This window comes from Hypanus sabinus, chromosome 19 (genome assembly GCF_030144855.1).
Source record: "Hypanus sabinus isolate sHypSab1 chromosome 19, sHypSab1.hap1, whole genome shotgun sequence".
Taxonomy (NCBI): Eukaryota; Metazoa; Chordata; class Chondrichthyes; order Myliobatiformes; family Dasyatidae; genus Hypanus; species Hypanus sabinus.
This window is the reverse complement of record NC_082724.1, coordinates 16,673,455-16,687,302: the sequence shown is the minus strand read 5'-3', so window position 1 is coordinate 16,687,302 and position 13,848 is coordinate 16,673,455. Positions and strand designations below refer to the sequence as shown.

Sequence of the window (13,848 nt, the reverse complement as noted above, 5' to 3'; positions counted from 1 at the left end):
TCTGACTATCCACACCATCAATGCCTCATCATCTTGTACACCTCTATCAGATCACCTCTCATCCCCCGTCGCTCCAGGGAGAAAAGGCCAAGTTCACTCAACCTATTCTCATTAAGGCACGCTCCCCAATCCAGGCAACATCCTTGTAAATCTCCTCTGTACCCTTTCTATGGCTTCCGCATCCTTCCTGCAGTGAGGCGACCAGAACTGAGCACAGTACTCCAAGTGGGGTCTGAGCTGGGTTCAATATAGTTGCAACATTGCCTCTCGGCTGCTAAACTCAATCCCACGGTTGATGAAGGCCGATACACCGTACGCCTTAAAGGGTTTTGAAAAAGGATAGTTGACTTTACCATATTAGAAGGTAATTGAAGCACCTTGAGCAAGGTACCTGGGAGGGTCATGTAGAAATGTTTGGTATTGTTGTCATTTCCTATTTGTGAATTTCATGGGCAGGTGAGGGAGAATGGTAAGGGGAATGGGAATTCTTTAAGAGTCATCACAGGACTCAAATGGACAAAATGGCTCCCTGTGTTGAAAGGAAATGTGAGTTAATATAAATAACTGGCTGGGGTTAATCTGAAGCCCTTTTTTATTGGCAAGAATGGACTCGATGGACAAAGTGGATTTAACATTGTTGTGATTATCATTTCTTATGTCTTGAAATTAATCTCTCCAATTAATGTTCTATCTAAGGTGCACATGCAAAACATCAATTTATTTTGGACTAAATTTTAATGAAGGACAAAGGCAAAGTTTTCAAAATCCAACTTATATAATATTAAAAGCTTATATAAAAGATCATATTAAAAGCTTCATGTATCTTGTGGAAATTATAATAGTTTATGCTGTGTAGTTAGTAGGAAAACCTTAACTATTTCTTAGTATTTAGATTTGAATTAACTTTTTTTAAAGCAGTAATCTTCCTCTATTGAGAAACATTATCCTTAATGGGTGCTCAGATATATTTCTTCACGAAGGCCTCACTGTGAAGATCGGAGATTTTGGTTTAGCAACTGTGAAATCGCGATGGAGCGGCTCTCAACAAGTAGGGCAGCCAACAGGATCTATTCTTTGGATGGTGAGGATTTAGTAGCTTGGTTGTTTGATCGCTAGCTTAATTATGTTAATTAAATTAAGTATGACTTTACACCTGTTAAAGAGGCATGATTCTTATTCAAAGGATATGTCAAACAGATCTTACCATCAGGTACTTTAATGCAGCCCCTTTAATTTAGACATGAAAGACTCCTTTGCTTCAAATAGTTGGCTATTAAGCAATAAAATTCTAATTGTCTCTTGTTAATAATACATAATTAATACATTCTAAAATGTTCTACTTGTGATCTTAGGGCAATTCCTAAGTACTAGCCAAACAACCTTCTACTGAACTGTTCTTCAAACTTAGCATTAAACTTCTGTAGTTATAATCTTGAATGTTTACAAGTTATTAGTGAAAATATCTGAATGAATTCTTTATTATTCTCTTTTTTCTTCTGATGTCTGACTCTCTGTAGTGGAATAACTGGAAATAAAACCAAGTGTAGTCTCCAAATTAATTTATTAATCGCCCTCTTCCCCCAAATAACCTGCACCAGATATCAGCTTCAGTCTTGTCACCTCTCAATCTGTAGCCTCCGGGTGGCTATGGGTCAAGAAGTGTGAACTCTGGACCAGGGCTGCTCGGACACAAGCCAGGGCCTGATCAACCCAGGCTGGGTTGCCTGGGCAAGAGTGTCTGATTTTGAAAGACCCGAAACACCAGATGACCCCAGGTTACATCACTGAGGATGTGTTCCAGTGCATCCGAGAATGTACCTCTGCAGCAGAATTGAATCATTTTCCATTTTGAACCTACTTGTCTGTAACATTAATCAGCATCTGGTCCAGTTAGGCTATTGGCAAATAGGCAAGAAAGCAGGACCCCTGCCTTCTGGCCTTGTGTTCAGCCTTGACAAGATGAAAATTCATTCAGGGGTTCCTTGCGCATTGCTGCATTTGACTGTGAAAAGTTAGTGCAGGGTATTGCATTTAGCTTCTGTCTTATTAAATGTTTTTTTTTCTCGGAATTATTTTCAGATATCTTTTATTGTTAAGGTACACATTGACATTAGTGTCAAAACTTGGAAAAATTGTTGGTAGTTGAGATGTGACTGTGCAGAAATGGAACATGCCGTGGTCAGGCGAATTGTTTTTTTGCTATTTGACACTTTTTATTGCTATCCATAAGCAATTCTGATGTTGGTTTATTTAATGTTCTAAAAAGCTGATTTATGGTGTAAACAAATGTAGAAAATGCATTAGAAAGAGTGCAATTGATTCTAAAGTGGGACAATGAAAGCAGATTAAACCATTGAGCTATCATGTCCAGATTCTTTCATTCTCCTTTTATCCACATTCCCTTCAAATGGAATAATGTAGACATCTTTAGGAATACCGTGCAAGTAGCCTTCTACTCTTCTAAAAAGTATGAAATGTTTCATTTTGATAGGAGGCATAAGGAGGCTGCTTATTTCTCAGGAGGTAAGTAACTAAATGGGGTATTGGAGCTGTAAGATTTGACATACATTGCTTTAAGTTTTGCAAATTGATAAGCCCACATAGCTTGCGAGTACTGTGATTAAATTTTAGAGAAATGGGTACAGAGATCTGTCTGGGGTTGCTTTTGTTATGTACCCAAAATGGAACTGAATTCTAGATAACATTGGGCATTTACCATAAGCAACTGAAAATTGATCTCTAACACATACTAACAAAGCAGTAAAGTTATTAAAATTTGATTAAACTTATTTTAAGTTTATATCTGACCTTGGTTGGTTGGCATTTGGAGTACTGACTGAAGGTATGCTGTAGGTCATTCCACAGAAAAGTGATATCAGGGCTCTGTGGAGAACCATTCAGAAAAGATGATTGCACAGATGAAGCACTCGGGAAAGGTACTGGGCTTTCCTCCAGAAAGGAGACGAGCAAGAACAAACCTGTCAATAATCTGTAAAGAGAAGTTAACTAGAACAGATAATTTAGGAATGTGGAAGTCTCTGTCACATTGACTGATTAAATCATGAACTCCTTTCCATAATACTTCAAGTTGTGTTCAGTTCTTAGTATTTGTAGCCCCTTTCCTTTTGTTCAAATGAGAAAGGAGCTCAGTTCATCGGTAGTCGATCACCCTTCCTCACTTCGAAAAGATAGGACTTGTCTTTTAATGGTTCCAAATCCGTCCACAGTTTCATGATTTTTGTACAATTCATGTGAAAGGGTTTTTGGAATTTTTGTATTTTCTATAACTTGATTTTTTTTTTAATAATTAAAGAGCAAGTGTGTGTGGTCCAGCCTCTGCTCGTATAATTTATGATGTGGACCCATTTCTAGGCACCAGAGGTCATCCGAATGGAGGAAGTTAATCCGTTCAGTTTTCAGTCGGATGTCTATTCGTATGGCATTGTGCTGTTTGAACTAATGACAGGAGAGCTACCGTACTCACACATAAACAACCGAGATCAGGTAAGACAGCCATTTTTTCAAAACACCTTCAGTGTTTGAAACTAGAAACGAGTATAAATATGCCACACTCCCTCTGTTCCTGATGGGCCTTTCTCTGCCTGTTGTCTCGTGTTACTGGGAGAGAGTAACAAGTCCTGCAGTGCTGGTAATGATAATGCATACTGGGAAGATGCAGAGTGCTTTGTTTGTTAATAATATTCACTTTTTTCCTCCTCTCTGTGGGACAACCACCTCCATTTTGTGGTACATTTGCTATAGATTTTGTGTCTTTTATGCTGAGGCTGTACAGTTTTGGTGGTGCCAAAAGCCTGCAGGTGGTTTTCTTTACATGTGTGAACTACAGATGGTGGAGAACTGACCCTGATTTCATAAAAGGTCCGGGAACTGTACACGGGCATTGAGGTCAATTGTAGACAAATGCTGCTCTGATTGAAACCACTTAATCTGTACAGGCTGAGAAAAGATGCCGATAATCCTCAAATCATGGTTTAGGAATGCATCTGGCATTTTATCCCATGGAAATTCATCTGCTTCACACATTTAATTTCATGGTGTTGTGAAGTACGTTGATTTCCAGACCACAGTTTTGTAATGACATAATTGCAATATACAAGACATAGGAGTAGAATTAGATCATTCGGCCCATCGAGCCTGCTCTGGCCATTCGATTGTGGCTGATCTCAACCACATTCTCCTGCCTTCTCCCCGTAACCTTTAATGCTGTTACTGTACGTCACAAGATGGCAGCCCGCATAGTCGCAATGGCGCCTCTGGCTCTAATCAGTGGTGAAATTTCTTATCTTGTTCGTCTTTTCTACAATTGAAAAATACAGCTGATCATAAGGAAGACTACAATCTGCAAATCTGCCTTGCTAGTGAGCGGGATGATGAAAGTGCTGTGCAGTTATGGCTTAATGCACGAATCAGGCCCTGCTCTGCGCCACTATGTCGGAAGTGTTGTGCAAAGTCGCAGAACTATTCTAAGCATACCTGCAGGCCCACGTTCCCGGTGATTCTACTCGCTAGCGTCCGGTCGAGAATAAGCTGGATTACCTGCGTCTGCGTTTGAACCGGTAGGAAATGAATGACTGTTGTGCATTCGTCCTGACAGAAACAAGGCTTCAGGACACATCTCCAGACTCGGCCTTCGAGCTAGAAGGCCTGATCTCCTTTCGGGCGGACAGAAATGCTGCGACCTCCCACAAGACCCGTGGAGGTGGTCTGTGTGTCTCCATCAGTAAGAACTTGTGCGTGAGCACCTCAGTAGTAATGACCCACTGTTCATTGCAGAGTTTTTAATGGTGAAGTGCGGGCCCTTCTATTTACCCAGGGTGTTCACTGCCATTGTGATCATTACTGTTAACATCAAACCCGCCCCCACCCCCTCACATGCTGGGGAAGCACTGCAGGGGCTCTGGGGCACATTTTGCGACCTTTCACCCTCTTACCCCAATAGTGTCTTCATTGTTGCGACTGACTTCAACCATGCCAGCTTGAAATCAGTCCAGCATGCCAACTTCACAACCAGAGGAGAGAAGATATTGGACCTGGTGTCTGCCAACGTCTGTGCAGCCTACAATGCTGCCCCTGCCCTCACCTCAGACCACACCCCTGCATACAGACCACTGGTTAAACAAGCCAAACCAGTTGACAGGGAGATCAGCACCAGGCCAGAAGGTGCCACCCCAGCGTTGTGGGACCGTTTCAAAAGCACGGACTGGAGCATATTCAGGGAGTCAGCTACTTACGATCATCACCCAACGTTGATGAATGTGTGGGACCGGTGACTGGCTATGTACTAAAATGCATTGAAGATGTTACTGTGATTAAACACTACACTGCCAGGGCAAATGGAAAGCATGGCTGACTGCAGAGGTCCGTGCACTGCTTAGGGATCGGGACGCTGCTGTCAGATCGAGGATGGGCCGGTGCGAAGGTAAGCAAGAGTCGCATTCTCACGTGGCATCAGGAAGGCAAAGTGAGAGATTACAAGTTCACCCTGTGCGCCAATGACTGCGACACCTCCTTTCCTGATGGGCTGAATGCCTTCTGTGCACGATTTGACACAATGAGTGATGCGACATCAAGGGAAATCCCCACTCTCCCCCACGAGGAATAGGCACCCTGTCTGGTCGCAGCTGCAGAGAGGAGGATCCTAGCCGGAGTAAGCCCGCCCAAGCTGCAAAGCCAGCCAATGTACCTGGTCAGGTGCTGAGGGATTGTGCAACCCAGCTAAAAGAGGTCCTCTTGGACATCTTCAATATCTTCACTGTCCCTGTAAGCTTCAAGACAGCCACCATCATTCTGGTGCCTAAGAGAACGACTTGGTTTCAAAGAGATGCTAGAAAATGACACTCGAGAGGTAGTAATGGAAGACAGGGAAATGGTGGAAGAACTAAATAAGAACTTTGCATCTTTCTTCACTGTAGAAGGCGGTAGCACTACGGTGGAAGTTTGAGAGTGTCAGAGGGCAGAAGTGAGTGGAATTGCTGTTACTCGGTAGAAGGTGCTTTGGAAGCTGAGTGGTGACACAACAACCTCTTGCTCAATGTCAGCAAGACCAAGGAGCTGATTATTGACTTCAGGAGGAGGAAACCAGAGGTCCATGAGCCAGTCCTCATCGGAGGATCAGAGGTGGAGAGGGTCAGCAACTTTAAATTCCTCAGTGCTGGTATTTCAGAGGATCTGGCCTGGGCCCAGCACGCAAGTGCAATTTCGAAGAAAGCAAGGAGCAACTCCTCTTTCTCAGGAGTTTGCGAAGTTTTTGCATGACGCCTAACACTCTGACAATTTTCTGTAGACATGTGGCGGAGAGTATACTCACTGGCTGCATCACAGTCTGGTATGGAAACGCCAATGCCCTTGAACGGAAAATCCTACAAAACTCGGTCTATCACAGGTAAAGGCTTCCCATCACAGAGCACACCTGTTGTAATTCGGTGAGGAAATAACAAGCAGGATCGACAAAGGGGAATCAGTGGATGTTGTGTACTTGATTTTCAGGAGGCCTTTGACAAGTTACCACAGATGATATCAAGATAAGATCCCATGGTATTACAGGAAAGATACAGGCATGGATAGAGGAATGGCTGATTGGCAGGAGGCAAGGAGTGGGAATGAGGGAGCCTTTTCTGATTGGCTGACAGTGATTGGTGATGTTCTGCAGGGGTCAGTGCTGTGACTGCTTTTTACATTGTATGCCAATGATTTGGATGATGAAATTGGCTTTTGGACAAATTTGTGGACGATACAACGATAAATAGAGGGGCAGGTAGTACTGAGGAATCGAGGAGGCTACAGAAAGGCTTGGACAGATTAGGAGAATGGCAAAGAAGTGGCAGATGGAATACAGTATCGGAAAAAGTATGGTAATACATTTTGGTAGAATGAGCATTTCTTTAGCCACAATTGTGCAGTTTGTTGCCACTATTGGCTCTGGATTCCAGGTCATTGGGCATGTTTAAGGCAGAAGTTGATAGTTTCTTCATCAATCAGGGCATGAAAGACAATGGAGAGAAAGCAGAAGAATGGGTTTGAATGGCAAAATGAATCAGCCACGATGAAATGGTGGAGCAGACAAAATGGGCTGAATGGCCTAATTCTGCTCCTATCACTTATGGTCTAAAAAGATTACTGCCCATTGCAGTGACCTCAAGGATCATGAGCGGCTGGTAATGAATCGTATTAAATCCCACCTTCCAGTTACATTAGACCCTTTCCAGTTTGTCTGCCACTCTAACCAGTCCACTGATGATGCCAAAGGCTCGGCCCTGCACTCCGTCCTGTCCCATCGAGAAAACAGTGCCTCATACACCTTGTTGTGGTTCATACATTTAGACTCAACGTCCCTTTCTGTAACTGGATCTTGAACTTCTTTATAAAAAGATCCCAGTCAGACCAAATTGGCAGCAACATCTCAAGCTCCCAGTCTTGTATGCTCAGTCTGCTGCTGCTGACTCACGACTGCTCTGTCAGGTCCAGCTCAAACCACGTCATCAAGTTCGCCGATGATACAAGAGTGGTTGGCCTCATCAGCAACAATCATGAGTCGGCATACGGCGAGGAAGTTGAGAGACTTGTCAAATGGTGTGAGAACAACAACTTTAGTCTCCACGTGGACAAGACAAAAGAGATGATTGTGGACTTCAGGAGGGTGCAGGTCGACCACTCTCTATTGCACATCAGTGGCTCAGCCATGGAGAGAGTGAAGAGCATGAAGACCCTTGGTGTGTACATAATGGACCCACGTCACCTCATTAGTCAAGTAGGCACAGCAGTGTTTACACGTTCTAAGATTGAGAGACTCCTCTCCCCCATTCAGAGCACCATCAAGAGTGTCCTGTCTGGTTGCATCATTGTGTGGTATGGAAGCTGCAGGGCCCTGCAGAGGACAGTAAAAACTGCTGAGAGGATCACCAGGATCTCTCCCGCCCCCCGCTATTTACCAGGAGCGTTGTATTTGAAGGGCCTGAAGTATTGTCGAGGATCCCCGCCACCCATCCCACGATCTCATTGACCCATTAGTGTCAGGAAGGAGGTAAAGGGACATCAGGACCAGGACTGCCAGACTGGGTAACAGCTTTTTCCCTCGGACTGTGAGACTAATGAATACCCTGCCACCACCAAGGTCTCGTCACTAGGACAGCGAGCTGCTTATCGTTGACCTGTGCTGCACACTAGGTGCACTTTGAATTATGTTTTACAGGTCCACATCCCTTATCCTTGGGGCCAGTTGCATTTCGGAATTCAGAATTTTTTGGATTTCAGAAAATTGAGAATTATTTTGATAATTATTGCGGGTGGAGTTTAGGACCTGGACCCGGGGGAGCTCCAGACCTACGCACATCCTCCCGTATACTTTAAATCATCTCTAGATTACTTATAATACCTAATACAATGTAAATGCTATGTAAATAGTTGTTATACTGTATTGTTTAGGGAAGAATGACAAAAGAAGAAAAACTCTGTACATGCTCAAACAGCAAGTGCTGGAGAGAGAACTTCCAGGTTTTCCCAATCCGTGCTCTTTTACAAATACTATTACAATTTATTTATAGAGTAATATACTGATAAATGAAATAGTGGGATAATTATAGACCGTAAACACACTAGTACATTTTATTTCCAACAAGAACATTCAATAAAACATAAAAAATATACGGCTTCAAACGATGTGCTCCTGTCCCCACTCCTGCACTACTCCGGCCCTTGTATCACTGAGTACTCCGTCTCTCATCTGTCTCTCATTACGATAAAATTTTACAGTTTTCTTTCAGTCCAGCTTGCCTGCAATGAGCTCGTGCCACTGGTACAAAGTGGTTACTGAACCAGTCAGAAAACATTTCTCGGGTTACCCATGCTTTCTTGTTTGCATAATCACAGGTAAATTGCGTACACCTTTCAGATATCTTGGATGTTGGCTTTTTTCAGTCACTGCCAGCTTCACCTTGAGTGTGCCTGGTGCATTGGCACACCCAAGAATAGTGAACCTGCCCTTAACATCTTTAAAACCTGTTGGTGCCCTCTCATCAGCCATTGTTAATGTTTTTCTAGGAACATTTTTTTCTAGGCCAGTACAAAGCTGTTTCATTAGCATTGTAAGTTTGTTCAGGGCTAAGGTTTTCATCAGTTATTATCTTGGCAAATTCGTCAATGTAATTTTCAGCTGCTTCATGATCAACAGAAGCTTTTTCACCACAGATTTTCAGATATTTTACACCATGACGCTTCTTAAATTTCTGCAGCCAACCCGCTGAATATTGACACTCACCTTCAATGTTCAGTTCTTGATCAACATGCCATTCAGTGGCATACGTTCACTTTTTCATTGTCTAATCCACTCAATCAATACACGGTCAAGATCTTCATTTTTTGCCCTATGAAGTGTTTTCCAATTTTTTATTAGTTTATGGTCATCACTGTCACTAAAAACTTCAGTAACTTGTCTTTCTGTTTCTTTAAATCATATGCAGTGGTAGTTCGTACACCATATTCTTCAATAAGACACCACACTGACACACTACGATCAAGCTTCTGCAATAACTCCACTTTCTGCATTATTGATGATAGATGCTTCCTTTTTCTTTTCATTGTGACCCATTGGGGTATCTGCAGCTCTTTTTGGCATTTTCACAGTGAAATTAAACACAAAGTCAACAGTGAACACAAAATATCAGCGAACAGCAAATGCACGTGTAACCAGTACGAGCGCTGAGCCACAACTGACGCCTGGCGGCCTCTGCTAGTGCTGCCACGTCACACCTGAGTGACGGTCAGCTGTTGGCACGCCAAACAAGCCTTGTTACGATACGCTCCACACTCCACGAAAAACATCTTCGGTTTTCGGATAAGGGGTTGTGGATCTGTATTAACTTACTTGCAGCAATACATTGCTTTATGTGCTGTGTGTGATACATGTATTGTGGGCGCACTGTGGTCCAGAGAAACATTGTTTCATTTGAATGTATATATGTACAGTCAGATGGCAATAAACTTTAACGTGAAATTGTTGACTTGTGTTCTGGACTCCAGGTAAGTGTCATTATTGCTCTGGAATTAATCTGCCCTTGCACACTTCTGCGTGGAATTCCAGATGATACAGGTTACACTAATGTGGGAACTTTATCCTTATGACATTTTATCATGTTAAACTGCAGAAGGATTAATTCAGTTAAGTTATAATTTCTACATCATCCCCTTGCTTTAATAATCAAATGAACATTATAAGTTATGATGAAATGTATTAGTGATCACTGAGTGTCTTATTTCATTGACATTTAATTAGTGAAGTGATCCATCTGAAAGTTTGCTCTTCTACCATACCCTGTTGGAATAAAGCCATTTGTTGTTTCCCACTTAGTGTCACTTCCACTGGTGAACTGAAATTTAGTTCTGTTTAATTTATCTAGAGATACAGTCCTTAGAGCTGCCTCAACAACACCCCCCCCCCCCTCCACAGTTCAACCCTAGTCTAATCACAGACAATTTATAGTGACCAGTTAGCTTATCAACTGGAATGTCTTTAGACTGTGGAAATAAACCAGAGCAACCCCACACATTCCACCCTTCTGTTCATTTAAAGATTTTATCATGAAGCATCTTCTTTACACTTTAATACTTGTTCTGCATTTATTCCTGCTCTTGTAAAACGTGCCAGCAAAATTTACATTTGTCCTTGTGATCTAGATTATTTTCATGGTGGGCCGAGGGTTTTTAACACCTGACCTCAGCAAGCTCTACAAAAATTGCCCAAAAGCAATGAAGAGACTTGTAGCGAACTGTGTAAACAGGAACAAGGATGACAGACCTCTCTTTCCTCAGGTAAGGGAGAAGAACTTACTTTGACATACTGAGTAAATGCTCACTGCCCAGACATATTTTTATTTCCAGGCAAGTATTCAAATTAATTAAATGGAGATAAGAGTCCAAAAGGTCAGAGTAAAACTTCTTTAACACTGGCTGTCCTGATCTGTGTATACCAGGTCTTTGTTTGAAGAGACAAGAATGTCAGTATTTTATGAACACATTACTTAAGCTAACATGTAACATAACTGCATTCTGACTGTATATTTCTACATTCTCATGTTATTTCCCCAACTTTGTTTCAAGGAAAAATCTTCAGTTGTAAAGTTGTACTATTTTCCATTCCAACAACTGAGGCACACACCCAATAAAAATAATAGAACTCTGAAGAATGATGGGAAAGTGTCATCAGCATTATGGGGATGAAATTATCCAGCGATTTTTATATAATAATTGGATAATAATATCTAATTATTCATACTGATTGGTAAATTCTGGCCAATGAGACTATAGCTTAGGTAGGCTTCTTGGCTGGCAGAAACGAGTTGGTGTCTGTACTACGTAATTCCATTAGTAAAGGACCAACATGGCTGCAGTCCAGACATCCGTCACCATGCCATGGCTAAAGAGAATGCACATATCTCTGCGATCTCCTCCCTAGCTTCCCTTTGTATCCTGTGGTAAAATTCCACTTGGGACAGTGGCACATCCACCTTAATGTTTTTTTTTAAAACACCCCACAATTTCTTTTTAATTTCTTCGTTCCCTGGATTAGCAACATATCCTGCTCTTTGGCAAATACTTAATGTTAATTACTTAAGACCTCACCCATTTCCTCTGGCTCTGTTCACAAATTCCTTCCATTATACTTGAGAGGGCCAACTCTTTCCTTACCTACCTTCTTGCTCTAATATACAGATAAAATGCCATGGGATTCTCTTTAGTCACAGTTGATCTAGAACACTTCATGGCCCTTTTCAGCTCCCATAATTCCTTGTTAAACTTCTTCCTGTTTATTTTATTTTCAAGGGCCTTGTCTGATTTCAGCTTTCTAAACCTTACTTATATGCTTCCTTTCTCTGTTTGATTAAACCTGCAGTATCTCTTGTCCTCCAAGATCCTGAACCTTGCTACCCTTGTCTTTCATCCTCGCAGGAACACGTTGGTCCTGAACTCTAACCAGCCAGCCTTTAAAAGACTCCTTCATGTCAGATGCACTTTTAGCCGTCAATCTATTTCCTCCAATTTCTGCCCAGTACTGAAGTAGTTAGACTTCTAATTTGGGAGTTTCATCCATGATGGTGAAGATTGCACCCTATGATGAAACTGGATGAGTCTACGTCCCTCTGCGGTGTCCTGTGCATTGGAGCCTCCACGACAGGCTGTGATAGAACCAGTCAGAATGGTTGTCATCGATAAATCTATAAAAGTTATCAAATCTCCCAGTGAAGTAGAACTGCTGGTGTACCACCTTTGTGATTGCATCAGTATGTTGAGCTTAGAATAGATCCTCCAAGATACTCTGACCATTTTACATTTTACCTGTGCTAAATCTATTCCAATCCTCTTATAAATGAATACTTTGGCTTGATTTAAAAGTAAAGCGAATGGGAAAAAAAAGAGCTTTACAGATGAATGCAATTAACCTTTTAGTATACACGACTCCTATTGGTTTATAGCAGTCCCTTGGGTTTAATAATCCAAAGGCCTCGGAGTGTGATCATCTAGAACAGATACTACCTGCCTTTAGTTTGCAATTAACAACATCCAGACACGATGTATGTTCAGGACTTTAGTTCAAAGTCCTTAATCCACTTGGCTATTCAATTACTAATCTATCATGAAAGGTATCTTAAGCAAATGTGCAACAATTCTTGAACTTCTGGTAGTTACCCCCCTCCTCTCCCTCACCATTCCCCATTCTTGTTTCCCTCTCATCCCTTCTCTTCTTACCTACCCATCACCTTCCTCTGGTGCTCCTGCCCCTTCCCTTTCTTCCATGGGTTTCTGTCCTCTCCTATCAAATTATTCCTTCTCCATTCCTTTATCTCTTCCATCAATCAACTTCCCAGTTCTTTACTTCACCCCTTCCCCTCTCCTGGTTTCACCTATCCCCTGCCACCTTGTACTTCTCCCTCCCTTTCCAGTCCCGATGAAGGGTTTCAGCCCGAAACATCAACTGTTTATTTCCATCCATAGATGCCACTTGGCCTACTGAGCTCCTCCAGCACATTGTGTGTGTTGCTCTATACCTGCGGTACCTCGAGTGTCTGCAATAATTATGTCATAGGGGACTGATAGAACTGATCACTTCTGGCTATAACTTCATCTAATTTGTCATTATTTAAGTTTAAATTGTATAAAATGCTTGCAACTAGGTTACCAAATGAGTGTAACAGCCCACACAAAGCTGGAATTCAGTATCAATGGAGGGAAATGGACAGTTGACATTTCAGGTCAAGACTGAAAAGTAGAGGGGAGATGACCAATGTAAAAGGAAGGGAAGGGGGAGGAGCAAGAGCTTGTGAGTGGTGGAAGGGAAAGTGGAAATGGTGCTGGGAGGTGGCAGGTGCAAGTGACAAAGGAATCTGATAGGAGAGGAAGGTTGAGGATGGAATTTGGGGGCAAAGGTAGACCAGGCAGATGAAAGTAGGGCAAGAGTGTGTGGATGATGGAGGGGGAGGGGAAAGAGACAGGGTGATTGTGGACTGGGTAGATCTGGAAGAGGGAAAAGGAACAGAGGGAAAGCACTTTACTGGAAATTGGAGAACTCAGTGCATATACTGCTATATTGTTTACTGCCTAGATGGTAATCAAGGTTATATTGCTCTAGTTTGCATTTAATCTCTAGTGTCAACAAATGATGCTGTTAACCTTCTGTTCTGACATTTTTACAGATTTTATCTTCTGTTGAATTATTACAACATTCATTACCCAAAATCCATCGCAGTGCTTCAGAACCTTCTCTACATCGAGCTGCACACACAGAGGACTTGAATCCTTTAACCCTAACATCGACAAGATTGGTTGCTTGCTAACGAT

General features: G+C 42.2%; 1 protein-coding gene across 1 annotated transcript in view; it reads left to right on the top strand.

Annotated features, from left to right (window-relative positions):
* The window catches only part of raf1b (Raf-1 proto-oncogene, serine/threonine kinase b), a 91,100-nt gene extending 77,256 nt beyond the window's left edge, over positions 1-13,844 (top strand). Inside the window, exons 14-17 of the mRNA XM_059944071.1 lie at positions 963-1,081; positions 3,373-3,504; positions 10,690-10,824; positions 13,704-13,844. Coding sequence (XP_059800054.1) covers positions 963-1,081; positions 3,373-3,504; positions 10,690-10,824; positions 13,704-13,844 — 527 coding nt within the window. The remainder of the gene's footprint in view (positions 1-962; positions 1,082-3,372; positions 3,505-10,689; positions 10,825-13,703) is intronic.
* Positions 13,845-13,848: the final 4 nt, after the last annotated feature.